This window comes from Felis catus, chromosome B2 (assembly GCF_018350175.1).
Source record: "Felis catus isolate Fca126 chromosome B2, F.catus_Fca126_mat1.0, whole genome shotgun sequence".
Lineage (NCBI taxonomy): Eukaryota > Metazoa > Chordata > Mammalia > Carnivora > Felidae > Felis > Felis catus.
Genome location: NC_058372.1, coordinates 107,177,647 through 107,204,063, shown reverse-complemented (window position 1 = coordinate 107,204,063; position 26,417 = coordinate 107,177,647). Strand labels below are relative to the sequence as shown.

At 37.7% G+C, this 26,417-nt stretch overlaps 1 protein-coding gene across 2 annotated transcripts in view; it reads left to right on the top strand.

The window, feature by feature from the left end:
- Positions 1–18,772, top strand: part of MAN1A1 (mannosidase alpha class 1A member 1) — a 163,564-nt gene extending 144,792 nt beyond the window's left edge. Inside the window, exons 10-13 of one of the 2 annotated variants that reach the window (XM_023254299.2) lie at positions 5,497–5,716; positions 6,646–6,818; positions 15,502–15,617; positions 16,019–18,772. In XM_023254299.2, the coding sequence (XP_023110067.1) occupies positions 5,497–5,716; positions 6,646–6,818; positions 15,502–15,617; positions 16,019–16,145 (636 nt within the window). In that variant the 3' untranslated portion in view covers positions 16,146–18,772. The remainder of the gene's footprint in view (positions 1–5,496; positions 5,717–6,645; positions 6,819–15,501; positions 15,618–16,018) is intronic. The other variant, XM_045057964.1, reaches the window with a different exon arrangement.
- The last annotated feature ends 7,645 nt before the right edge of the window (positions 18,773–26,417 follow it).

Here is a 26,417-nt window from a genome sequence, read left to right as displayed (position 1 = left end):
TAGATCTCGTGAGATCAAGTCCTGCATCAGGCTCCACGCTGGCAGTGCAGTCAGTCTGTTTGGGATTCTCTCTGTCTCTGTCTCTGTCTCTCTCTTTATCAAAATAAATAAGTACACATTAAAAAAGAAAGAAAAAATACAATTTCCCATGATTACAACATCCCTAATGGCTACTTCCATTTCAAATAAACTTATCTCCAGAGATAAATAGACAGCACTCTCATATAAAAATCCGAACTAATTAATAGTTTCCTATGATCCTTGTAATGGAGGAGCAATGAGAGGGAAAAAATATTTGTTGAAATGCCTACTGTGTGCTAAGTAGTATGTTAGGCAGATACCTTAATTTTTTTTTTTTTATCATTTATTTATTTTTGAGACAGAGAGAGACAGAGCATGAACAGGGGAGGGGCAGAGAGAGAGGGAGACACAGAATCTGAAACAGGCTCCAGGCTCTGAGCAGTCAGCACAGAGCCCAACGCGGGGCTCGAACTCACAGACCGTGAGATCATGACCTGAGCTGAAGTCGGACGCTTAACCGTCCAAGCCACCCAGGCGCCCCTAGGCAGATACTTTAAATGAAGGATTTGTTTGTTTCCTCACAGTAGTTTAGATATTATTTACCTGGTTTTACAGATAAGAGAACTGAACCTTGGAAAAGGTTGATTGTGGAACCAAAAGTCAAACTAAAATTTGTGTCAACACATGTCTCTTTTTACCTCACCACTATGGATGTATTTGTGAAAAAGAATTTCCATAGTACATTTAAGTATGTACAGTAAGTTAGTTAAGTTCGAAACTGCTCTGCAAAGTCTACAGGAGGTAGCCAGTGTAAGAGTGAACGAAGCCTCAAGCAAATGTAAGCTTCAGTCAAAACGGAAAATAAAATTTGAAAGTATAAAAAGCTTTAAAAGAAGATATTGGCGGCGCCTGGGTGGCTCAGTCGGTTAAGCGTCCGACTTCAGCCAGGTCATGATCTCGCGGTCGGTGAGTTCGAGCCCCGCGTCAGGCTCTGGGCTGATGGCTCAGAGCCTGGAGCCTGTTTCCGATTCTATGTCTCCCTCTCTCTGCCCCTCCTCCGTTCATGCTCTGTCTCTGTCTGTCCCAAAAATAAACGTTGAAAAAAAAATTAAAAAAAAAAAAAGATATTGTTTTATATAAAATGCTTGAACTCATACCCAACTTTTCAGGAACAAAGTTTTTTAGCAGAACTCAGCACATTTGTGATTGATAAGTATTTTATGTGGTAACCCATTTTCTTAATATTAATTATTATCAAGTCATCTCAATGTTATAAACTTACGGCTAAATCCTCAGAAAAATGACTTTTTTATTGACTCCTCAGAAACCTTTTTATAATCAAGAATATTAATTCACAGGGGAGAAAAGTGGAAGTTTATAATTCCAATAATGTAGCCACTGTTCTAAAATTAGTCTCCCTGAGAAGGAGGTCTGGGTAATTTAGACATAGTCCAATTTATTCATTGAAATATAAATGCAACTTACTTTGCTCTGGTTGTCCAGATTCAATATTACTGTGGTTCCCTCCCAAGATCAATAAGAAGCATCTCTAAGTACAGCAGATATGACTCTTTACTGCCTGACATACAGGAACCAGAATGCCTTAGTACATTGGCTTTTGTTTAGCACACTTTTAATTAAGGTGCATGATGAACATAAAAAGCAAAGTAGGATATGGTTCACATGGCCTCTTCCAGGTTTGTTTCTCATCATTCCTATGAGGTTTCAGGTTTTAAGCTAGGGAATTTTTCTCCATACCATATGGTTTCCAGTGTGTCATTTTTTTTTTCTTGTTATCCTGGCAGATATTTTAATTATTCTAATCTTAAAAAGGCCCCCTAAGATCTTGAAAGGTAACTTTAAAATGTTCTTTGAAATATTTTCCCCGAGTTTCTAGACTATACCCACACAGTTTTTAATATATTGTATTTAGACAAACCATGGACAGGAAAATCCATTAAGAACAAATGAAGTAAAGTGTTTCCTGTTTCTCTTAATAGTAAAAACATTTCCAATTCATTGTGTTTTCAACATAGAAAGCAAAGCTAGAACACTTACATTTCTGATTTTGAGAAGTAACCATGTCTCATATAGCAAAGTTTCTTTCTGCTAAACTGTAGTTTAAAAAAGCGTTATTATTAAGGAGAGAGTCCTTTACGTTATTGTTCTGGACAGTTGAGTTACTGCGGATATAGTTCTTCGATTTTAGCCTCAAGTGGATTTTGGAAAGCACTGAATCCCAGCATGGTCTGTTTTCTTTGGTTGTTTTAATAACAAAATACTTTGTGCTTTCAGCTAGCTGTTAAGTTCTTCTCTAGAGACCACACTAAGAATGCACAGTGGTGGATGTTCATTCTTCCAGAGGTCCATTAGAATGAATGGTAGCTGGGCTGATGATGTGTTAGACATTTAAGTTTCTAAAGGTTTCATCACACTAATTCTTTTCAAATATGGAAGGCTGAAATCACAACATATGTAATATTCTTTTTTCCTAAGCAATTCTCTGTAGATTTGACACTTTTTTTTTTTAGAGCCACTAAAGACTGTTTTTTCCTCTTTTATATTTATTTACATTTTCCCACTGTCACACAAACATTGCTTCAAAAGTCTTGGAACTTCATTGTAGTTTATTTAAGAGGTAGCAGCTTGGTCAGAACCATGCCAAAAGAAAGAATATAGTACTTTATTCAGGATCTGTAACAGGGTAATAATGTTTCACTAATCCATGATCCAAAGCTATAACTTTTGCCATGTAGAAAGAATAATTTCTTGGGTGATGAACAAATATCTGCTTTAAGACCTTTACTGTAATTTGTGCTATAAGAAGTGTAAATAGTTAAGATGTTCAGTTGCATGAATAAGAATGAATGTTAATATAACTAGACCATCAATAAAACTAACCACAGTTAATGAGCACAGTACTACATTCATTTATTTCTTACCATCTTGGTTTCATGTATTTATTTCCAATAAAAATAGGAAAGGTTTTATCTGTCTGTATATTCACTTTCATTCATTCTTCTCAATCTCAAGTTTCATCTGTGTGTACTGTTCCCAAATGTGCTTCCTAAAAAACTCTCTCTCTTTTTTTTTTTATAATAGTGTAACAGGTATAGACGTAGTCTTAGCTCTTTTTCTTCTATGAAGTAATTGAAAGAGGAAAAAAAAACACATTTCCTGTTACAGTAGTTTGAAGTTAGTGATTTCTTTTTTTTTTTTTAATTTTTTTTAACGTTTATTTATTTTTGAGACAGAGAGAGACAGAGCATGAACGGGGGAGGGGCAGAGAGAGAGGGAGATGCAGAACCAGAAGCAGGCTCCAGGCTCTGGGCCATCAGCCCAGAGCACGACATGGGGCTCGAACTCACGGACCGTGAGATCATGACCTGAGCTGAAGTCAGACACTTAACCGACTGAGCCGCCCAGGCGCCCCAGAAGTTAGTGATTTCAAACAGTTATATTTCATTTTTGCTTTTTAGAATATAAGGCTTATTTGAAAGGCTTATCTATTTGAAAAGAATATCAACAATCCTGCAGCAGAAATAAGAGATATTTTACAGATCATATTTGTAAACATCATTTCCCCCCAATTTATAGATCTTTATTCCTTTTCTTAAGTTTTTATTTTAATTCCAGTTAGTTAACACACAGTGTTATATTTGTTTCACGTGTACATTATAATAATTCAACACTTCCATATATCACCTTGTGCTCTTCACAATAAGTGCCCTCCATCCCCATCACCTATTTCACCCATCTCCCCCCTCTGGTAACCATCCCTCCCCTCTGGTAACCATCAGTTTGTTCTCTATAATTAAGACTTTGTTTCATGATTTGTCTATTTTTCCCTGTACTTATTTTGTTTCTTAAATTCCACATATGAGTGATATCATCTCTGGTATTTGTCTTTCCCTGACTGACTTATTTCACTTAGCATTATACTCTCTAGCTCCATCCATGTCATTGCAAATGGCAAGATTTCATTTGTTTTTGTGGCTAAATAATATTTTATTATTGCCACATCTTCTTTATCCATTCACCAATCGATGGACATTTGGGCTGCTTCCATATCTTGGCTATTGTAAATAATGCTTCTATAAACATAGGGGTGCATGTATCCCTTTGAATCAATGTTCTTGTATTCTTTGGATAAATACCTAGTAGTGTGATTGCTGGATCGTATGATAGTTCCATTATTACCTGAGAAACCTCATACTATTTTCCATCGCAGCTGCCCCAGTTTGCATTCCCACCAACAGTGTGTGAGTGTTCCTTTTTCTCCACATCCTCACCAACACCTGTTGTTTCTTGTGTTGTTGAGCTTAGCCATTCTGACAGGTGTGAGGCGGTATCTCATCATGGTTTTCATTGGCATTTACTTGATGGTAAGTGATGATGAGCATTTTTTCATGTGTCTTTTTTGTTTTCCATTGTACACGAATGTGCTTTTTTAATAGAATTATTAGGGAGGAATTTAATTCAAATGTTACCACAATGGAGATGTGAATGAGGATGATAAATGAACTTTATCAAGTGCTAGAGACAGTACTGACTGCTTCATAAACTAAATGTTGCTGAATTTTCTCAGTAAATACTACTTATTCTCCTTTTATGGATAAGGATACTGAGATTTGGGGATACAGTAAGCAAATTACCCACCAAATTCACAGATTGTAAATGTCAGAGCTGGAATTTTGAGGCCAAGCAAACTGATTCAAGAACAGCACATCTTTCCCACTCAGTTTTGCCACTCTCTGAGCCTAAGAGAGCAAAAGGAAGGGTAATACCACCAGCCTGATTTTATATACAGATACGCTCTGTTCTTCATCCACAGTAGGGCCTGTGCTTTGTGCTGTTTCTTCATTGTGAAAATGGAAATGCATTAAGCATTACGTCTACACCAGTGGCCTATCATTGAGAAGCAGACCATTTTTGTTGTATGAGGACTAAAAGTGTTTGATCATGGACTCAGGCAAAACCAACTGGACTGGCCCAACAGTGATAATTCTAACTAACCAAACTAATAAGGCATATACTAGAAGAAGATACAGAAAGCAAGAGCATAAAATTTCAGGTTGAATCAGATTTATAACAAACTCAAACCGTGAGTGAGGTTATATCCTTTTTCTCTCTTAGTCTTGAGAGTGTTTTTAGTATAAATTTGAGAGGAGATTTAAAAATGTTGAAAATATGGGACGCCTGGGTGGCGCAGTCGGTTAAGCGTCCGACTTCAGCCAGGTCACGATCTCGCGGTCCGTGAGTTCGAGCCCCGCGTCGGGCTCTGGGCTGATGGCTCGGAGCCTGGAGCCTGTTTCCGATTCTGTGTCTCCCTCTCTCTCTGCCCCTCCCCCGTTCATGCTCTGTCTCTCTCTGTCCCAAAAATAAATAAACATTGAAAAATAAATAAATAAATAAATAAATAAATAAATAAATAAATAAATAAATAAAAATGTTGAAAATAATTATTATTTTCAGGCAATTGAGACTCACTTGATCCGCAAGTCTAGTAGGGGACTGACTTACATTGCGGAGTGGAAAGGGGGCCTCCTGGAACACAAGATGGGCCACCTGACCTGCTTTGCTGGAGGCATGTTTGCACTCGGGGCGGACGATGCTCCCACAGGCCTGACCCAACACTACCTTCAACTCGGGGCTGAAATTGCCCGGACCTGTTATGAATCTTACAATCGCACATGTGAGTACATGTTACTCTTCATTTTCTATCTATTCCCACATGCTTTTATTTCATTCTTAGGAACATTGACATTGCTGCCATCAAAAGAATATCCACTGTGCCTCATGAAATAGGAAGCTCATGATTAATATTTTAAAGGAATTTATATTTTTTACTTTAGGAAATACTGCTTTCTACATAAAAATATCTACTCTTAGTTTACTAAGGAACAAAATTGGAGGCCGTAAAGGGTTAAGCCAGTCTCATTTATTGACCCTGCTTTAAGCAAATTACATTGGGTAAGACTCTCTATCCCAAGTGCAAAAGAAATTTAGTATTTTATAAACCATTATTAATCTTCTCAGTGTCTCTATGAAATGGAGTCTGGGTCCCTTCTTATGAAATAGGAGTTTGAAGCACAAAGATTAACATAATTTATGACATAATGACTTAGAATTAGTTTTCCAGGCCAGCTAATAAGGGGTGTTGTAGTGCCTTGTATTTACCTGGGGGGCACTCAGTAAATGATGGCTAAATGAAAGAAAATAAAAGATCATTGCCATTTTCTAAAAAGGACTCTTAGATGACTATATTCTCAATGTTGAGACATTATTATTTTGAACATTATTTATTACGTGATGTTTATAACCATTTCTATTTTTCTTTTTTTTAAATATAATTTATTGTCAAATTGGTTTCCATACAACACCTAGTGCTCATCCCAATAAGTGCCCTCCCTCCTGCCCATCACCCACTTTCCCTTTTCCCCCACCCCCACCTACCCTTAATTTGTTCTCAGTCCTTAAGAGTTTCTTATGGTATAACCATTTCTTAAAATGATTGTTTTGGCATATCTCTTGAATGTTGTAAAGTACTTTCTAGTTTCATTTAAGTTATAGAACTAAGCAGTGCCCAAGGCAATAACCCTTGTCACCATGCATACTCTTTAGTTATGAAGCTGGGACCAGAAGCTTTCAGATTCGATGGTGGTGTTGAAGCCATTGCTACAAGGCAAAATGAAAAATACTACATCCTGCGGCCAGAGGTTGTTGAGACTTACATGTACATGTGGCGACTGACTCATGATCCAAAGTACAGGAAATGGGCCTGGGAAGCGGTAGAGGTGATATTTTAATCTGCTGACATTTCTTGTTCATAAATGTCTCAGGAAAAATGTTCAATGATTTCTATCAATCTAGTATATCAACTTTCCTATGGTTTTGAAAGCTTTAATCAGACTTTTTCCCAACTTAGGAATGAGTGTTGTCAGTTGTCATCCTATATCCCTGGCTTTGCTTCATGTGACAATGATATTAATATACGAATTGTGAGATTGAAGGAAGTATGTAGAAAGGCATATTATGAAATTAAGTTCCCACGCCATAGAAATGATGATCATTTAATTCCACAAGGACTTGTTGACAACTTGGGGAAAATCACCCCTGCCTGTTGTCTGTTTAAAGAAGCCGCTCTGTGGTTTGTTGTTGTTGTTGTTGTTGTTGTTAGTCTTTGGGCATTGAAATGAAAATATATGCTTGTACTTAGAGTTCCAACCTAAATAAAGAGGTAAATTGAGGCAAACTCAAAATTATATTTAAAAAAAAAAAGTTGATTCCAGAAGAGCAGAGGAATTGCAATTCAGGACACACAGAATGTAGCAAGCTACAGGTGAGTCAGTTGAGGGTTTGAAGTAGGCTGTATTTATGGACAGGGAATGTAAAGAAGAAAGAATTCAGTTAGAGTCTATTCAAGCAAAAAACAAATGGAGACCAGCTTTGAAAATTCCCTGAGCAGACAAAACCAGTCCAGTCCTACAAATACAGCTCAATGGAGCTCTTCTGTGAGACTAACCAGGCCAGTGTCATTTCATGTTCATTCCTCTGAAAACCATAAGTAAAACTTCCCAAAGTTGATATAAGGCACCCCCTGACCAACTCCCTGTCGTTCCAATATTATCAGTTTTCTATAAATCCAGCATATATGGGAAATCAGTCTCTCTGTCCTCAAGTTTTGTTTTCCCGAGGGCACATGCATAAGATTTTCCATTTTCTACCTTCCAGTTCCATTTTAGATTGAAATTCTTTCACAGAATAAATTAACTACTTAGATCTAACTTTTAGAAAGAACCTATAGAACTACTTTGTGCAATAGTGTTCATTCACTGATCTCAGGCTTATATAGACTTTCCATCTGTCCAATACACTGTTTTAATTGTCTTTGTCACCCCTTGGGTCTCTCCTGCCGAATATGGCATATCATCTTCCTAAACTAATCTGGTGAACACTGTGTGCCGGTGCCCACGGACATTGCCTCCAGAACATGCATCAAATGGTGTCTAATTTTAAGAGCTGTTATTCTGGAAGGAGTTGTGATGGGGCACCCAGGCAATAAGAGCAAGCCAAATCTTCAATTACACTCACTTACTCTTTAACACTCTGTTACAAAGTTAGCTGTCTTTAAAAACTGACCATTAGAAATAACTTCTGTCAGGGCACCTGGGTGGCTCAGTCGGGTAAGTGCTTAACTCTTGATTTTGACTCAGGTCATGACCTCACGGTTTATGAGATCAAGCCCCCTGTTGGGCTCTGTGCTGACAGCAGGGTGCCTGCTTGGGATTCTCTCTCTCTCTCTCTGCCTCTCTCCCATTCTCTTTCTCTATATATAACAAACAAACAAACAGACTTTAAAAAAATAAAAGAACTTCTCTCAGGAAATCTAAAATGAATATATTGCCTTGGTGTAAATCGTTAACTAATATCTTAGGAAGCCATTGATGAATATTGCTTTTTACCCACTCCGTGTAGAATATGTCTTATCACTGGTCATTAATCATTTTAAGTAATAACGATTCTTTAGGTCCCTTTTTTTCTTTTTTTTTTCTTGCAAAGTTTTCTCGTTAATGTTTAGCCAGTAGTAGTTCCAGTTTCTTTAAATGTGTGTTGTTTTCCCTCTGAAAAACTGTATAAAAATGGAGGTTCATGTAAACTTTGGTGATAGGAAATGATTTTGGTTTTCAACACTCCAGCAAAAGAATTAAGGCTAAGAGTCACCTTGTGAATATCAGTTTAAATGGATATATCTCATTAAATGTAAAACACCCTAATTGATAAGGGTATTTGATAACAGTGTGATTTTATGTACCACTAAGAGAATACAACACTACCAATTAAATTATGACATGCCAATTTTAGAGATGGCAAAGTGTGAAAAGCATATGGCCAGGGACTGATATAAAAACAAAAATAAGTAAACCGCTATTGTCATGTGGTCGAAGAGCTTTGGTTTGCTTGGTTCTTCAGGGGTGTGTGTGTATTTGTGGGGTAACAAATTGGTTTCAGATGTTAGGATTTTTGTCTGTTGTCAAATTTTAGCATAGCGTATGATGTAAGATTGTTTCCCTGTGCCAGGACTCCTGGGTGGTTCAGTTGGTTAAGTGTCCAGCTTCGGCTCAGGTCATGATCTCGCGGTTTGTGGGTTCGAGCCCCACGTCAGGCTCTGTGCTGACAGCTCAGAGCCTGGAGCCTGCTTGGGATTCTGTGTCTCCTCTCTCTGCCCCTCCCCAACTTGCATGCGCGCACGTGCTCTCTCTCTCTCTTTCTCTCTCAAAAGTAAACATTAAAAAAATGTTTTTAATAAAAAAAATAAAGATCACTTCCCTGTGCCACAAAACAGATGTACCCCCAACCCCACCCTTGTTTTTTTCCACTAGTGCTTCTGCTAGAACTTGAGGTGTAGTGGGGACAGAGGAGTGCTGGGACACTTGCCTTTTGTAAAGCACAAATCGTAGACTTAGATGGTGTGGCGGTACTTTTTTCCCTTGTGTCACACCCCCCAGCCCTCCTTTGTTTCAGCTGCAGCTGCGGTGGGCAGTATCACTGTGGGCTCCCTGGTGTTTCTCAGCTGCTCTGACTCTGGGCTTCCTCCCAGGCTGTGGTCTGGGAAGCAGGAGAGTTAAAGTCTCCAGGGACAACTCTGAAGCAGTGAGGCTTCAGAGTTGATGGACAACTATGTCAGTCTTCCCTCTCTGAAGAATAACTCTGAGATTCATTCTGCATGGTTCCTCAGATGGTTTCCAGTGGGACGGAGCCCTTGCGGCCCACAGCTGTAACCCAGTCAACATATTTCACTGGCTATTCTCCCTGGCTCCGTTCAGTTTTCCCATTCACCACCTAAAAACTTCTTGCATCCAACCCTTGTCTCATGCTCTGTTTTTAGGGGAAGCCAAACTAAAACATAGGAGTATACCTTCAAAATAACCTAGTCTATCTAGCCTTCCACTCAAAGAAAGGACTTGTCTTCGTCTTTGCCAAATGGATATTCCTCATCAATCCAAGGACTTTGTAGCAAAAGGAACATGGTACTAATAAAGTAATTCATTCCAATTTTTTAATGTCTGAAAGTGTTAGAAAGTTACTCCTTTTGAAAGCAGAATTTACAGTGTTTTGTGTTCTGGGGGTCCTGAGGAAAACTCCCTTCTCTCTTCTACATTTTAGCTCATCATTTATCTGAAGACAGCATGTTCTGCCACCTGTTTCTTCCCCACCCAAACACTTCCCTCCATTTGCGTCCTCATGACATGTGCGGTCTCTCAGGGCTGAGCTGTGCGAATCAATAACCTCTCTTCTGAGTATCATTTCCCACAGCCTATGGTCCACCTTGTTCTTTTAGTAGATTGTAAAATTCCTGGCTTACACTCAAATTGTGGTCAAATGGTGTTAGCTACTACATAGCCACTGTTGTGACGGCTCTTTTGTTCCATATCTGTTTTCACCCATACTTGCTATTTGTAAAGTATTTGTCAGCCCTGCTGTCTTCTAATGAAATTCTCCCTTTCCAGCCTTCTTTCACTGATACACTTAGTAAACCTGCTTTCCATGTCTTAACCAAATTCCTGAATGGTAATGCCAAACACAATAATAATGTCGAACAAGATATGAGATTATATAATCCAGCATACAGCACTAGAAGCTTCTCCGTAAATTACCAACAATCCATTAATACCAGATATTCATGCATTTGTGAATCTACGTAGCAGAAATAACATTTACCCGATAGTTCTTTTGCTTTTTCTCAATAATGTCATGAAAACTTTATTAAATTCCTCCCAGTTAAGTTGGTATAATATTCTGATAAAGGTCTACTACAAATTATACATATACATTCACATATGTGTTGGTAAATACAGATTTGACAACATCTATAATTATAGGTATGTATAAATTATATGAGGTCTCCTCTGGTCCCATAGCAGATAAGCCTTATATAGGGATTTTATATTTCTTCTTTTTACGCACAGACATTTTTTTCTGGTCTCCTAAGTCTGACCTTTTCCATATTGTCTTCTCAGTCCCTTCTTGTCCCTTCTCAGGCTGGAACCCTGTTTCCAGACTCTTTGATATGTCTGTTTTGCTAGGTTCCAAACTCAACCATTCAGGTTTATTATTAGCATTGTTGCCTGGGATCCACTCTAGGAAATCTCCACGGATCAGCTGTTTATCTAACCTGTTTAACCTAAAGATAAGAGAATGCTTTTCTTTGTCTTTCTGACTTAGGATTTTAACTCATGCTGCTCCCTATTCTCTTACCTTTCTTACCCCTAAAAAGGTACAGTTACTTGGTGTCTGGGTTGCACTTCATCCTTTGTTTAGACTTCCAGTAACTGTAAACATTTTCCTATTTTCTATTCTCTGCTATTAGCACATCCCAGCCACATATGGTCACTAATAATGTAACCATTTACATAAAATCGAGGTGACCCCTATGCCTAGAGTCTGAGAGTCCCAAGAACAGATTGTAGTAAAATGATGTTCTAATCAGACTGTGCAGCATAAATACGTGACTGCTTCCACTGTTGAGTTACTGTGAAACCAGGGCCTGTTATGGGTGCCCAGGAGGCTCCATATTCCTAAAGTTTCAAAGTTTAGACTTGACAGGAAGGTTTTTCATTTTTTGAAAGTTAAAAAAAAAAAAAAAAAAGCCTGTGGCAGTTCCCTTTTTTTTCTCTTTAATTTGCAAAAGCCTCTGAAAGGTCCCTGTCACTATGGTAAGCGTATCTTCATCTTGTTTTATTCTCATGACAGCCCCATGTTGAGCAAAGGGACACTGCCTAGGTCCAGAAACGTCTGAGGTCACAGGGAGTCTAGGGCTGGGATTTGGCCCCCTCTTCTAAGATTTTAGAATGTGTTCTGGACCACTATGGCTCACCACATTAGGACAGAGAGAGAAGAAGAATGGGGGTGAACTGAAAAGAAGAAAAAAGATTGGGCATTGTCTACCCCACAGAACGACTCTTTTCCTATAATGAAAGAGGGAACTTAACAGAAATTTCCATGGGAGAGAGGAGTGGCAGTTGATCATGCCTGGTCCTCTCATTAGCTTATCACCAAAGAACTTCAAGGGGGGAAAAAAGTTTCATTGTTAAAATCTTTTTTAGGAAATGTCTGGAAGTAGGGTTTAATTATGTTCCATAACAAGCTTCTCCATTTCTTCCAAATCCTGTTTTTTTGTTTTTTTTTTCTTTTTTACAAATAATCTCTGGTCTACTCCAGTGTATCTGGTATTTGACTTTTTAATCAAAAAGAACTTCTGTCAAAAAATGAAGGAAGGAAAAAAATATTAGGACCTGAAAGTTCCTTTCCGCAGGCTTTCCCTGCTTGGTTTGTTTGTCTGCAACAGAGAATATAATCAAAGCATTTTTTTAAGTTGATCTTATTTTCCCAGTGGCTTTTAAAAAGTACCAAATCATGAAGTATTTTCTTTATTCATGTAGCCTGCAAATTGTGTTAGGTTGTTACCTAAATTTTCATTTCCACACTGCCCAACCCATCTCTTTTCCAAATACTCGTTATAGTCAGAGAACTTCAGAAATGTAGCATCATTTCTCTCTAGACAGTTAAGAAATGGACTCATCCTATTTTCTTCCATCCCAGAGCAAAACAAAAACAAAAACAACAACAACAAAAACCCACTTTTTTTAGAAGTAGATATCAGCCACATTTTTTCACTGCTTTGCATTTTCTTCTTTTATATCTGTTACCAATGTCACTAATTAGTACTCTGCAATCAGTTTTTATAAAATAAGATGTTCTGAGTGTAGTAGCAGCTGTTTTTGGTCCAGTATATGTTCTAAGTTTCTGGGTTTATAATCCCAATTGACATTAACAGTCTCTCTAGATCAGGGGTCAGCAAACTTTTTCTGTAAGAGCCAGAGAAAATTAGGCATAGGGACCAAGTACAACTAAAAGCGTACCTCATTTTATTGTGCATTGCTTTATTGTGCTGTGTGGATATTGTGTTTTTGTTTTTGTTTTTTTACAAATTGAAGGTTTGTGGCTACCTGTGTCAACCAAGTCTAATTGGTGCCATTTTCCCAACAATATTTGCTGCTTGCTTTATGTCTCTGCGTCACATTTTTGTAATTCTCACAATACTTACAACTTTTTCATTGTTACATTTATTATGGTGAATGTGGAATCAGTGATCTTTGATGTTATTGTTGTAATTGTTTTGGCATGCTACAAACTGTGCCCTTATAAGACAGAACTTTCTCGATAAATGTTACGTGTTCTGATTGCTCCACCAACTAGCCGTCCCCCAACTCGCTCCCCCTCCTGGGGCCTCCCTCTTTCCTGAGATATGACAATACTGGAATTAGGCCAATTAATAGCCCTATAAAGGCCTCTAAGTGTTCAGATGAAAGGAAGAGTCACATATCTTTCCATTTAAATCAAAAGCTAGAAATGATTAGGTTTAATGAGGAAGGCTTCTCGTGCCAAACAGCCACATTAATGAGTGCAAAGGAAAAGTTCTTGAAGGAAATTAAAAGTGCTACTTCAGTGAACACATGGATGATAAGACAGTGCAATGCTAATAGGGAGAAAGTTTAGTGGTCTGGATAGAAGATCAAACCAGCCACAACATTCCCTTAAGCCAAAGCCTAATCCAGAGCAAGGTCCTAACTCTCCTCAATTATGTGAAGGCTGAGAGAGGTGAGGAATCTGCAGAAGAAGAGATGGGAGCTGGCAGAGGTTGGTTCATGAGATTTAAGGAAAGAAGCTATCTCCATAACATCAAAGGACAAGGTGAGGCAGCGGGTGCTGATGTAGAAACTGCAGCAAGTTCTCCATCAGATCCAGCCCAGATCATTAATGAAGGTGACTACACTACACAACAGATTTTTAATGTAGATGAAACAGCCTTCTATTGAAAGAAGATGCCCACTAAGACTTTCATAGCTGGAGAGGAGAAGAAGCCTGGCTTCAAAACTTCAAAGGACAGGCTGACTCTTTTGTTAGGGGCTAATGCAACTGGTAACTTGAAATTGAAGCCAGTGCTCACTTATTGTTTCAAAAATCCTAGGGCCCTTAAGAATTAGGCTAAATCTACTCTGCCGCTCTAAAATGGAACAACAAAGCCTGGATAATAGCTCATCTGTTTACAGAATGGTCTACTGAATATTTCAAGCCCATTGTTGAGACCTACTTCTCAGAAAAAAAAAGATTCCTATCAAAATATTACTGCTTATTGACAGTGTACCTGGTAGCCCAAGAGCTAAAAGGAAGACAATGAGATTAATGTTTTCATGCCTGCTAACACAGCATCCATTCTGCGGGTCGTGGATCAAGGAACATTTTGACTTTAAGCATTTAAGAAATACATTTCATAATTTCATAGCTGCCATAGACAGTGATCACTCTGGATCTGGGCAAACTAAATTGAAAACCTTCTGGAAAAGACTCACCATTCTAGATGCCATTAAGAACATTCGTCATTTATGGAAGAGGTCAAAATATCAACATTAATAGGAATTTGAAAGAAGTTGGTTCCGGCCCTCATGGATGACTTTGAAGAGTTCAAGACTTCATTGGAAGAACTAACTGCACTTGTGATAGAAATATCAAGAGAACTGGAATTGAAAGTGGAGCCTGAAGATGTGACCAAATTGCCAAATTTCACGATAAAACTTGAACAGATGAGGAGTTGCTCTTTATGGATGTGCAAAGAAAGTAGCTTCTTGAGATAGAATCTACTCCTGGTGAAGATTGTTGAAATGACCACAAAGGATTTAGAATATGACATAAACGTGTTTGATAGAGCAGTGGCAGGGGACTGACTCCAATTTTGAAAGAAGTTCCGCTATGGGTAAAATGCTGTCAAACAGCATTGTGTGCTGCAGAGAAATCATTTGCGGAAGAAACTGTCAAGTGATGCGGCAGTCTTCATTGTTGTCTTACTCTAAGCATTTGCCACGGCCACCCCAGCCTTCACCAACCACCAGCCTGATCAGTCAGCAGCCATCCACATGAAGGCAAGACCCTCCACCAGCAAAAACAGTACAACCCACTGAACACTCAGATGAGGTTTAGCATTTTTTAGCAACAGAGTATTTTTTTAATTAAGGTGCGTACGCTGTTTTTAGACATAATGCTACTGCACACTTAATAGATTTTGGGTAAACATAACTTTTATATGCACTGGGAAATCAAGAAATTCACTTGATTCACTTAATCGCAATATTCACTTATTGTAGTGGTCGGGAACCAAACTCACAAAAATCACTCAAAATTGTCTCAAAGTTAAATGTAGAAGTGTTTCAAATTAGGTGAGATGTATTGTCCATGTGCCCTTTAACTTTTCATACTTTATATGCATTTACATTTTGTGGCCTTTTAAATTGTCACCTGAAACTCTTCCAATGCATCATTCAACTTGAATCCTTATTTTATTGAATTTGGCAATTTCACAATAAAAATTGGTGGCAATTTATTGAAATGTGACCATCTTTTTCCCTCTTCCTTGTAATGTAGGCCCTGGAAAATCACTGCAGAGTGAATGGAGGCTATTCAGGCCTAAGAGATGTTTACCTCAGACATGAGAGTTATGACGATGTGCAACAGAGTTTCTTCCTGGCAGAGACACTAAAGTAAGTAAAATGTGTTCGAAACGTATGTGGCAGAGGTACCTGGTCAGATCTTCTTTGGCGATGTCTTCATCATGGACACATTCAAATAATATCAAGTACGGCCGCTTCCGAATGCCATCCTTACATGCCTGGCAATAATTGCAGGCGTGTCTCCAGTCGTCACCTAAGTTTGATGACTTGGAATTGCTTTGTGGGTTTTCACACACTACTACCCAAACACAAAGCAGCTTCTCTGTTCCACATTAGTGACGGCATTGCCTCAGGGTTTTGCAGTGCTTGACTGTTGTCCGTGATTCTCCGTAAGATGAATGGAGACATTGATGTGGTTTTTGCTGTGTGTTTCTGCTTTCCCTGCCTGACACAGTCTCTCGGGTCTCATATGCTTACGTTTCTCCCTCCAGGTATTTGTACTTAATATTTTCTGATGACGATCTACTTCCACTGGAACACTGGATCTTCAATACCGAGGCACATCTTCTCCCTGTACTCTCTACGAATAAAAAGGAAGTTGAAGTCAATGAAAAATAAAAGGACATTTCATATTTTACTCTGCTCCATTCCCTTCACTGCATACCTTAATGATTCCTTTTCTGGTATTCAGGCACATGATGAATTTTTATCAATAGGTCTGTGATTATTCTAAGTTCTGAAATTGTTTTGCAGTCTTTTAGGTTTATTATCAGAAGCATAGATGGACCTAAATTCCTTATCCTATCCTTTATTATTCAGTCAGTGGATCATAGGTTTTTACATTTTTTTTAAGTAATCTGGAGTTCATGAAGGTGTATCATTTTTATTAAACTGAATAGAATGGTATACCAGTGACCTCTTAACTATAATTTTGATTTGACTGCAAAACTTTTTCCTCCTCTATGAGGAGATGATGTCTGCTTTAAGCTGTAATGTTTTGCCATGTTGCAAAAAGCCATAATAATAAATTAAATATTAAAAAAGCTTTTTCCTTTTCAATTTTATGTTAATCTGGTTTGTCTATCCACCAGAGACAGATCTTATAACTGTGACAGACAGCTTCTTTATGCGGGTCTATCATTATTTGATAGAATGTCTTCTAAAATATTTCACTCACATTGTAATTCAAATTAGAATGTCATCCCAAAAGGATCATCTCATGTTGACCTCATTTCATTGGAACCATGGTATATTTTTGTTAGTTAATTATATTAGTGTTTCCTAATTTGTGAATTAGTTCTCAAATTTTACTTTAAATGTTCTGTGTCATTTCTGGATCATGCCCTGGTTAATTTCTCCCATTCCCTACCACACAATGGGTTGATCGTTCAGGTTTTGCAGAGCTCTGTTATTATGGAATTATATTTTTTTAAAGGAAACAATATAACTTTTAGTGCATTAGTTTTTGCTTTTAACTGAGTATATGAAGAAATTGAGTCTCTCTAAAAAAGGGTATTTCACATGGTTTTTAGTTTGTATTTCATCTTTAAGGGTTTTTTTTTCTTGTTATCAAAAAAAAAAAAGCATTACATTTGGCTCAGATTTTTCAGATTTGAAAAAGACCCTTTCTCAAATGTAGTAAGTTATTTCATGTCAGTTTACGAAAGCAGAATTTAACTCTGAAAGAAGCTCTGCTAGTATATCTATCTATTCTTGGTCAATTGAAGAAAATCTAATAAACTTTTAGGCCAAATAAGAATATAGTACATTTTGTGTGGTCAAATTCAACATAGAGATCCCAGCTTAAAAGCAATATATAGGAATGGACATTCCTAATTCCCCACAGTCCTATCGCAGATCAAAATAATGATATGATTCTTCTTTAAGAACAAGCATTATTTTGAGATATGAGTGGCTTTCCCAAGAATAAATTTGGTGGCACCCCATGTCATATTTCCCATGAAAGGGCTAATAATGATGATGCATTTACTGAGGAACAGAGACTCTGAGCACCTGCATTTTCAACCTGGAGGGGTCAGATAGGTCAGTGCAACCTCATGAATTAGGCTGAACCATATGAAATTGCTGCACTTGTAGTTTAAAAACTATCCTATATCAGCAATTTCTTATGGTTCAACATACTGTTTTTTAATTATTTTATTGGCTCTCAGTAGACTCCATTGTTTTAGCTGTTTCAGCTTTTGAAAGTGTTTCAAGATTTCCTTTGTCTGAAAGGACCACCTGTGTGACCTGCTCTTTTTTCAGTACTGTACATTGGTTGATGTCAAAGAATAAATTAATAAAGTTAGTAAATGAAAAAGATCCTTTAGTACATCATTATTGCCATGTTAATGAGTTCCTGTGACCCAGAATAATTCCTTCCACTCATATCTTCAGCTCACCTTATGAAATGAATAGATAGCTGAGAGTCCTTTCTTCCCAGGACTTCAAAGCAAAGTGTGAAAGATTATTGCAAAAATTGGGCCATATGTATTTAGATGATAATTCTCACGTGAATGTCCTAGGACTAGCAACTTAAATTAATTTATTTTCTTTGATTTTCAGTTTGATTTGTAAGAGCACAAAGGTGATCTGCATTTCTGCAGCAGAGAGGATATTAAAATCAGGTCATGTGTACACGCTGCACTATAATGTACCTTTTGTATCCTGATATAAATAGGCAAGATGATTGTACTACCTTTTGCTCTGCCAAAGGCAAGAACAAAGTTTTTCAATTCCAAAACTTGGATTTTTTAACGTAAGTCCCCAAAACACCAAAAACGTAAACAAGATGAGAGATGATTATTATGGTGATGTAATTTAAAGTTGTACTTTGTGTTAATTATTTTAAACAACTTAAGTCCTTAGGTAGACACTCTCGTTTTCAGCAAAACTGTGCAATTAAGTTTACATATGTATTCACATCCTGAAAGGTGAATAATTAAAATAGCACTTAATTTTGTGTTTCTGCATATGTTTTTGGTATACTGTGCACAATTAATATTACACATATAAGTTGTATGGAAATTTACAGAACTCGAAGATGTTTGTCATGACTCCTTCATATGTAGTACCCATTCTTTTCATTGATTGTTTTTAATTTGTACATAAGTCTATTCTGCCATATCCAACTTTATATAAATCTCTAATGTTATGGGAAACATAATAGATTGACACATAATTTTTAAAAACTATATTTGTAAAATTTCTCTATTGTGAATAAAGCCTTTTAATATATCTCCTCATTTGTTGTTTTTCTCCTTTTAAGTAAGCTTTTGTATATGTCGGGGTGAGTGCGTACAATTCCAAGTTGAAATAATAGTCATTATTATTAATCCTGATAGTGATTCCATACCACACCCAGAGAATCTGGACAAGGAAACATTTCTCATTACAAACTTAAAATTGCAAAAAATTTTGCATATACATTTTTGATTAATCAAATATCATATTAAGACTCCAAAATATGTTCAACACCGGGCATATAGAGTAGAGATGGGGAGTTAGTGGAAGAAAGCATGAAGTACAATCCTTGTTCTTAAGTTTGCAATCCAGTTGAGGAAATGAGATTCACCCTACCACCAAAACAAAACAAAACAGCATTTAGGCGCCAGTTAAATTCTGTAGAAGTCGGGGGAGGAGGGGAGCAGGGGGTCACTAGGGTTTGAGCAATCAAAGAAGCTTAGTAGAAAAGGGAGAACTTCAGTTACAGGAGAGCCTCCAATATTTATGAAAAAGCCTAGGTTTTTCAAGTTCATGTTGGACTTTTTAGAATGTCTCATCAGACATTCTGGTTGTTGTTATCTCTGCCTAGAAATCTTTCCCCAATGTTTTTTTGTTTGTTTGTTTTTAATTTTTGTTAACCGAAGTGTAGTTAACACAGTCTTACATTAGTTTCAGGTGTGTGACATAGTGAGTGGACAAGTCTACACATTGTGCTATGCTCTCCACAACTGTAGCTGCCATCTGCCACCGTACAACGCTATTACAACACCACTGACTGACTGTATTCCCTGTGCTGTACCTGTCATTCCTGTGACTTATTCCAAAACTGGAAGCCTATAGCTCCCACTCCCCTTCACCCATTTCAATCATCCCTCTTACCCCCCTCCCCTCTGGCAACCAGAAGTTAGTTCTCTGTGTTCATAGGTCTGTTCCTGCTTTGATTGTTTCTTCATTTGTTTTTTTTTTTAGATTCTGCACGTAAGTGAAATCTTACGGTGTTTGCCTTTCTCTGATGTATTTCACTTAGCAAATACCCCTAGGTCCATCTCTTTCCCCAGTGTTTTTCTGGCACATTCCTCACTTCACTCAGGTCTCTGCTCAGTTGTCACCTTATCAGAATAGCTTCCTTGACAAATTCGTATAAAATTCCCCATCACTCTTTGTTCCTTGCTCTATTTTATTTTCTCCTTAGCATTCAAGGGCTCACACTTGAAAATTAGTCTAAGGCTTTTTCTAAAGGTGTGGGTTACATATTTCTTTAGTTATTTGCTTATTGTTTCTCTAATCCCTTAAAATTTAACCCCCATGAGAACCGAAAGTTACTTTGTTTGGCTTTCCTCCGCCCCAGGCGGCCCATCTTAAGTAGCACATAGCACTTGGTGGCACATAGTGAATGTCGTGACTGAATGAATGCATGAGCCTTATATTCCTAACTTTTGCTATGGCTATTTTCAAATGGTATTTTTTTTTTATTTTTTTTAACGTTTATTTATTTTTGAGACAGAGAGAGACAGAGCATGAACGGGGGAGGATCAGAGAGAGGGAGACACAGAATCCGAAACAGGCTCCGGGCTCTGAGCTGTCAGCACAGAGCCCGACGCGGGGCTCGAACTCATGGACCGCGAGATCATGACCTGAGCCGAAGCCGGCCGCTTAACCGACTGAGCCACCCAGGCACCCCTCAAATGTTTTTTAACAAGCAGCAGTTTTTGAGAGGGGAGAGGGGTGGGGTGGGGAGAGAGAATCTCAAGCAGGCTCCAGGCTCAGCACAGCTCAATCCCATGACCCCAGGATCATGGCCTGAACCAAAATCAAGAGTCAGACGCTCAACCACCTGGGCCACCCAGGTGCCCCAATAAGCAGTAACTTCTTTTTTAATATTAGGTATCAGTATTATATAACATGCTGTCGTTTTAAACAAATCATCATAAAGATGGCCGTTTTTTATTGCTACCTGTAGTTGTTTTAAGGAAATATGGAGTAAATATGTGTTTGTGGCTAGAATCAACTCTCCACCAACCAAATTTTTAAAAACTACTGGCACCTGAGAGTTTTGTTTTCTTTTGCTTTTTAACTCTCCCAGGAGAAACAAGTGAAAGATCCTCCTTCACAGAATCATTGGGAACTTTGTTCCTGACTTTGCAACTCCTTTGGAGTTTTTTGTACGAAGTAGAGGCACATGGCTTAAAAGCGGGATGGGAGACCACCATATCAACTTAAGGTAGGCACAGTGTTATTGGTCCCATCTCATGGATATGACTCTGTAAAATACACAGCAGAAAAATGTAAGTCATGATTTTCTAATATAGAGTTTTTTCAGTGTTATTATTTGAAGAGCCTACTATTTCTATGATTTAATCTCATAATCCCTGTCTCATAAGAAAGCTATTTCTGCAGCATCAAGCAAAGGAATTGGTTTTTCACTTAACATATAGCTACTCAAATGGGAACCTTCTGAGTTATTTGTAACACACATAATGCCTGCTCTGTCTACTCATTGCTGACAGAATTATTAAAGGATATTGTACACATGATTCTTATTATACTAACCATCAACCATCCACAGAGATGGCAGCTTGGCACTCAATACATCTAATTTCTGATAATTATATATAGACAGTTGCTAAACATTTTAAGAAAACTAGATAAATCTTTTCTCATTTGAGCGTAGAGTTTGTATATCTAATTGCCATTCCAGCTCCCTCAGTTGGACTAAAATGGGGGGGATGGGGTGGGGTTCTTATTTAATCTTTTTAATTGATTTAATGTCCCAAAGACTGATTTCTGTTTTTTCCTGGCTCATTCTATCCACACTGGCCAACACATGAGTCATAATCTTCAAGAAATATTTGCCAGGCATCAGGTATGCATATAAAGGATCAGAACTACATAAGAGTCTAGACAGCATTTAGTCTAACTCTTATTTTAAATATGAGAAAACTGGGGGATTTTCCCAAGGACAGGAACTGTTTTTTGTCCTGTGCTTCCAGACACAGGGATTCGGTAAGATTTATGGTAATAAAAAACAAACAATATATTGTATTCATCCAGCCAGTCCAAAATAAAGGTGTAAATTCAGAGCTCACCCTTGAAAACTGGTCTAAGGCTCTTTTTCAAGATAGAACTATTCACCTATATCAGAGTTTCTTGGAAGTCCTATTGAAATGCAGATTTTACAGACTTTCCCTAAACTTAGCAGATCAAAATTGTGGTGAAGTCCACCACTAGCTCTTTTTGTTCTTACCGAGCATGCTGAAGTTGGAAACCACAATTGTAAGCTATACAATTGTATAAATTGGGAATTATAAGTCCCAACCCTCCCAGAAGAAATAATGAATAAGTTAGCAAGTCATGACAAGCATATTTTGTTTCTACTCCGAGATTTAAGCACAACTTGAAACGCATTTTGCATCGTTTTGGAAACAGAGATTTGTCCTTTTACAGAAAGCATTTCTGAGCAAAAAGCCATACCCCTAAATGTTTTGGAAACAGATTCACATTGGATTTTCAAATGTAATTCTTCTTATTGAGGGACTCTCAAAAGTATTAACTTCAATCACTGCTTTTTTTTTTTATTCAGTCAGTTTCCTTTGCTTTCTTTCCCAATAGCTGCTTCTAAAGGCAGTTCTCAAATCTTATCTTTGGATCTTGCTGAGTTTTAACACGACTATCACTTGCACAAACTACACAGAATTCCTAGTTTTGCCCTGTGCCATGTAAATATATAAGATGTTCTTGGAAACAACCTCTGAAGAGCACCTTCATTTCTCATTTCTATCCCCTGTGCCTTGTGTTTTTGCATTCATTGCGATGCTAATCGTCAGATTTGTTGGCTCACCATTATGATGATCACTTTGAACCCCCTAAAACATGCCATTACTTACTGAATAAATTAATGTAAATTTGTGTCACAGATCCATTTAATTCTCCAGTGAATGCAAATTACCACGAAACCTTGGAAAACAGTAATAAATGTATATAGCTTTTTTCAAAAAAAAAAAAAAACTTCTCCACATACTGGGGTATTTTGGCCTTAGGCTATGAACGCACATTAATTCATAATTCTGCAAATAGGGCCATAAATGTACTGCTTTCAGACAGCATTTTCCAAAACTACTGGCACCTGAGAGTTTTGTTTTCTTTTGCTTTTTAACTCTCCCAGGAGAAACAAGTGAAAGATCCTCCTTCACAGAATCATTGGGAACTTTGTTCCTGACTTTGCAACTCCTTTGGAGTTTTTGTACAAAGTAGAGGCACGTGGCTTAAAAGCGGGATGGGAGACCACCATATCAACTTAAGGTAGGCACAGTGTTATTGGTCCCATCTCATGGATATGACTTTGGCTCATTGTAACCCCAAGCCTCTATTTAGTGACAAAAAAACAAACACTCTCCCTTCTGGGTACAAAATCTCATCACAATACACACTTTAACCTTACTGAGTATATAACCCTGAGTACATTTTACTGCCACTCATATTCCTCTTCTGTCTTGCTATTGCCAAACTGATAACTTTGTGTCTTACGTAATCTTAACCAGAACCCCCAAATTATATACATTTTAAGTTCTGCCATGTAACAAATTAAGTCCCTCTGGTCTCTCTTCTTTATATGATACAGTATAGAAGGAATAGTAGAAAGTAAATGCAGTTAGGCCAATGGGAAGTTGACTTCCCTAGGAATCAAGACAACTGAATTCTAAACTTAGCTCTGTTACCAACTTCCTGTTTGATTTGGAACAAGCACCAAAGTCTTCACATCTCAGTTCCCTCATCTGTAAAGTGAGAGGAGCAATTAGCCTATGTGTAGCAATTAAGTTATGCCTTGAATGATGTCTGTCGTGAATGCTGGACCAGGAAACAGCAGGACCTTTCTATGTATGGACCAGAGTCCTCTCCACCCAGATAACAAGCATCAAAACCTTAGTTTTCTATAAAATGGGAGTAACAGTACCTACTTCCTGAGAATTAAAATAACTAAAATATGTACAAGTTCTTGGCTCTATACCTGGCTGGATGATACCTTTAATCCATAAGTCCCAGCCCCTATTTTCAGCTTTTACATCCAATGAAAGAATCATCTTTACCTCGAGAAGCCTCCTGCTTGTTTTGTTATGACAACACATTTGCTATTACTTTGCCTGCTGTTTCCAGCTACCCTAGGCTTTTTTTGGATGCCATTCTTCAATCAGGCTGTGTCAAACACATATTATTGCTTATCTTCCAAGGTCAGAATTTAGCATTTATTTTCTGACATGAGAAGACAAAGAAATAGAGATCACCCTGCATGATTGTTGCACTGGTAAGAACACCATATCGGTTGTGTCATTGATGTATTCAACTAATCCCTTGAAAATAAAACAGTGGCTACAACTTAAGTACTCCTTTTAAACTGAACTGTTAGTTTTGTCTTCATCCCAGAGAAGCTTTGAAAACCAACGAACTCAATTTTATGAATTAGGCAGGATTACTGAGATAACTCTTCTGAAAGAACAGTATTGCTCCCCAAATCAGCTTATATATTTGAAAATCACTTATAGTAACTTAAAACTAATCACATCCAAAGAAAAGTGCATAGTTATTTTGATTGAGAATTGATTTTTCTGCTCAGCCCACCTAAAAGAAGGAGGGGGAGAAGGAGGAGGTGGCAAAAGAAGAGGAGAAGAGGGAGGGGAAGGAGAAAGGAAGGGAAGGAAGGAAGGAGACAAAGTAGAGAGAAGTAGGAAGGAAGAAGGAAAGAAAGAAAGAAAGGTAGGAAAGACCTTAGTTTACACAGCACGCAGAATACGAATTATGTGAGAGTGCCCCTCCCTCTTCTTCCAGGACTTCCCACCACAAGAACATAAGAGTGTTAGCCTCTAACAAGGGGCTCGTGGTTCTGCTTCCAGATTCTGCTTAAGAAAATGCTCAAAGTTCCCCTTGCCTCTCCTGGCCTGTCACACTCTCACCACACTTCTATTCACATGCATCATACTATGGTGTCATTATTTTCTTTCTTTCTTTCTTTCTTTCTTTCTTTCTTTCTTTCTTTCTTTCTTTCTTTCTTTCTTCCCACAAATAATAAGCACCAAGAATGTTCCAGACACTGTCCTAGGTCCTAGGAAATCACCAGGGAGCAGCAAGTTAGACTTGCTTCCTGTTTTCATAGAGCTAAAGACTAGGAAAAAGGCAAATATGCACAAAAAAATAATAAAACTTAAAAAGGAAGATGCCAGGGCTTGTTCATTAATATAAATGCAGGACTTAATATGGCACCTGGCACATACCTGTTTCTAACCCAACTGCGCCCTTCCATCCTGCACATAGGAGGCTCTAAGAGAGCATTTGGTAAAGAGTGAAAAAAAAATTGTTAAGAGATAAAAAGTCTCAAACTTCTGTTCAAAATATATAAACATAATTTTCATCTTAAGTTTGCCTCCAACAGAACACAGCTCCTGCTGGGCCCTACTAACTCAAAGTTGAATGTAGATTCTATTTTTAGTGGATAATCTAGTGTTTATCTTAACTGTGAGATACCTAATTATAAGCTGTCATTAGAAAATTTGCATCACTGTACTTGCAAAAGCAAACTCACCGAAAATAGGACAGGTTTCTCATCTTTCAGTATGCTCAAATTATATCAATTGTCTCAGGGAAAACCCATAGGAGCCCAAGCTGTGTTCCTCCATTTTAATTGCTCTGGAATACTCGCTGTCACTAAGATGAACAGACCCAACACGTAGTTTCAACGCCATTAGGGTTTGGCTTGTTTAGTTTATTTTGTTTTGGGGGTATGGGGTTGTCATTTCAGTCATCATAGATAAAGCCTTCTCAACAGCATGCCCACACATCTGGGACTGGCTTCCTCAGGTCGGTGAAACACTCAAGGGACACTATCTGTGATATAAATGATAAAGAGCTCCTTCTCTAGTGTCTGCAGCCTTTTTGTAGTCCTCTCCAATAATAGGACAAAGAATTCTAGCTAGGTCTGAAGTAAATCTGTTAATAATTATATGATTATATTTTTCTAATAAATTCCGCTTCTTTTCCCCAAGCTTGTCTTTCTTTAACCATTCTAACAGGTGACTAACTGATTCGAATTTTCACCTCATTAACCTTATCTTGTCTCTTGCTTCTACGGGTCTCACTTCTAGTGTTCATATAAATGAACAAATAACAGAGAAGGAGAAAAACAAAGAATCTTACAGAGATTAATCGATCCCTGAAAATCTGAAAGTGACTTTTGTCACTATTATAAATCAATATACAGGATTTTCTTAATCACTGGATAAAAACCATACATCAAAACCATGATTAAAAGGTAAACAAATATAATGAATTTTAATAAGAACTTGCACTTATTTTGCCACTTTAAAAACAGTATAGGATAGATTGTCTTTTTTCCTTTAGTCTCCTTCATACAATGATGATTGCATTAAGGAGAAGTTTCAAATTTTCCACATTGTATATCTGGGCTTTTAACCTCTCACAAAGATCAGATAAAGACTGCCAAACCAAAAAGCATTCTTGGCTCCTGTGCACAGCTCAATCTTTAAATAGGAGTTTCAGCACGTACAGGCAGGAGCAAAGACTTCTCCAGAGTCTTTATCTATTGATTAACTGTAGAGGATATTCTGTTTAAAATGAATCTTGATACTCTCTAAAATAAATGTTTTATTCTATTTTGGA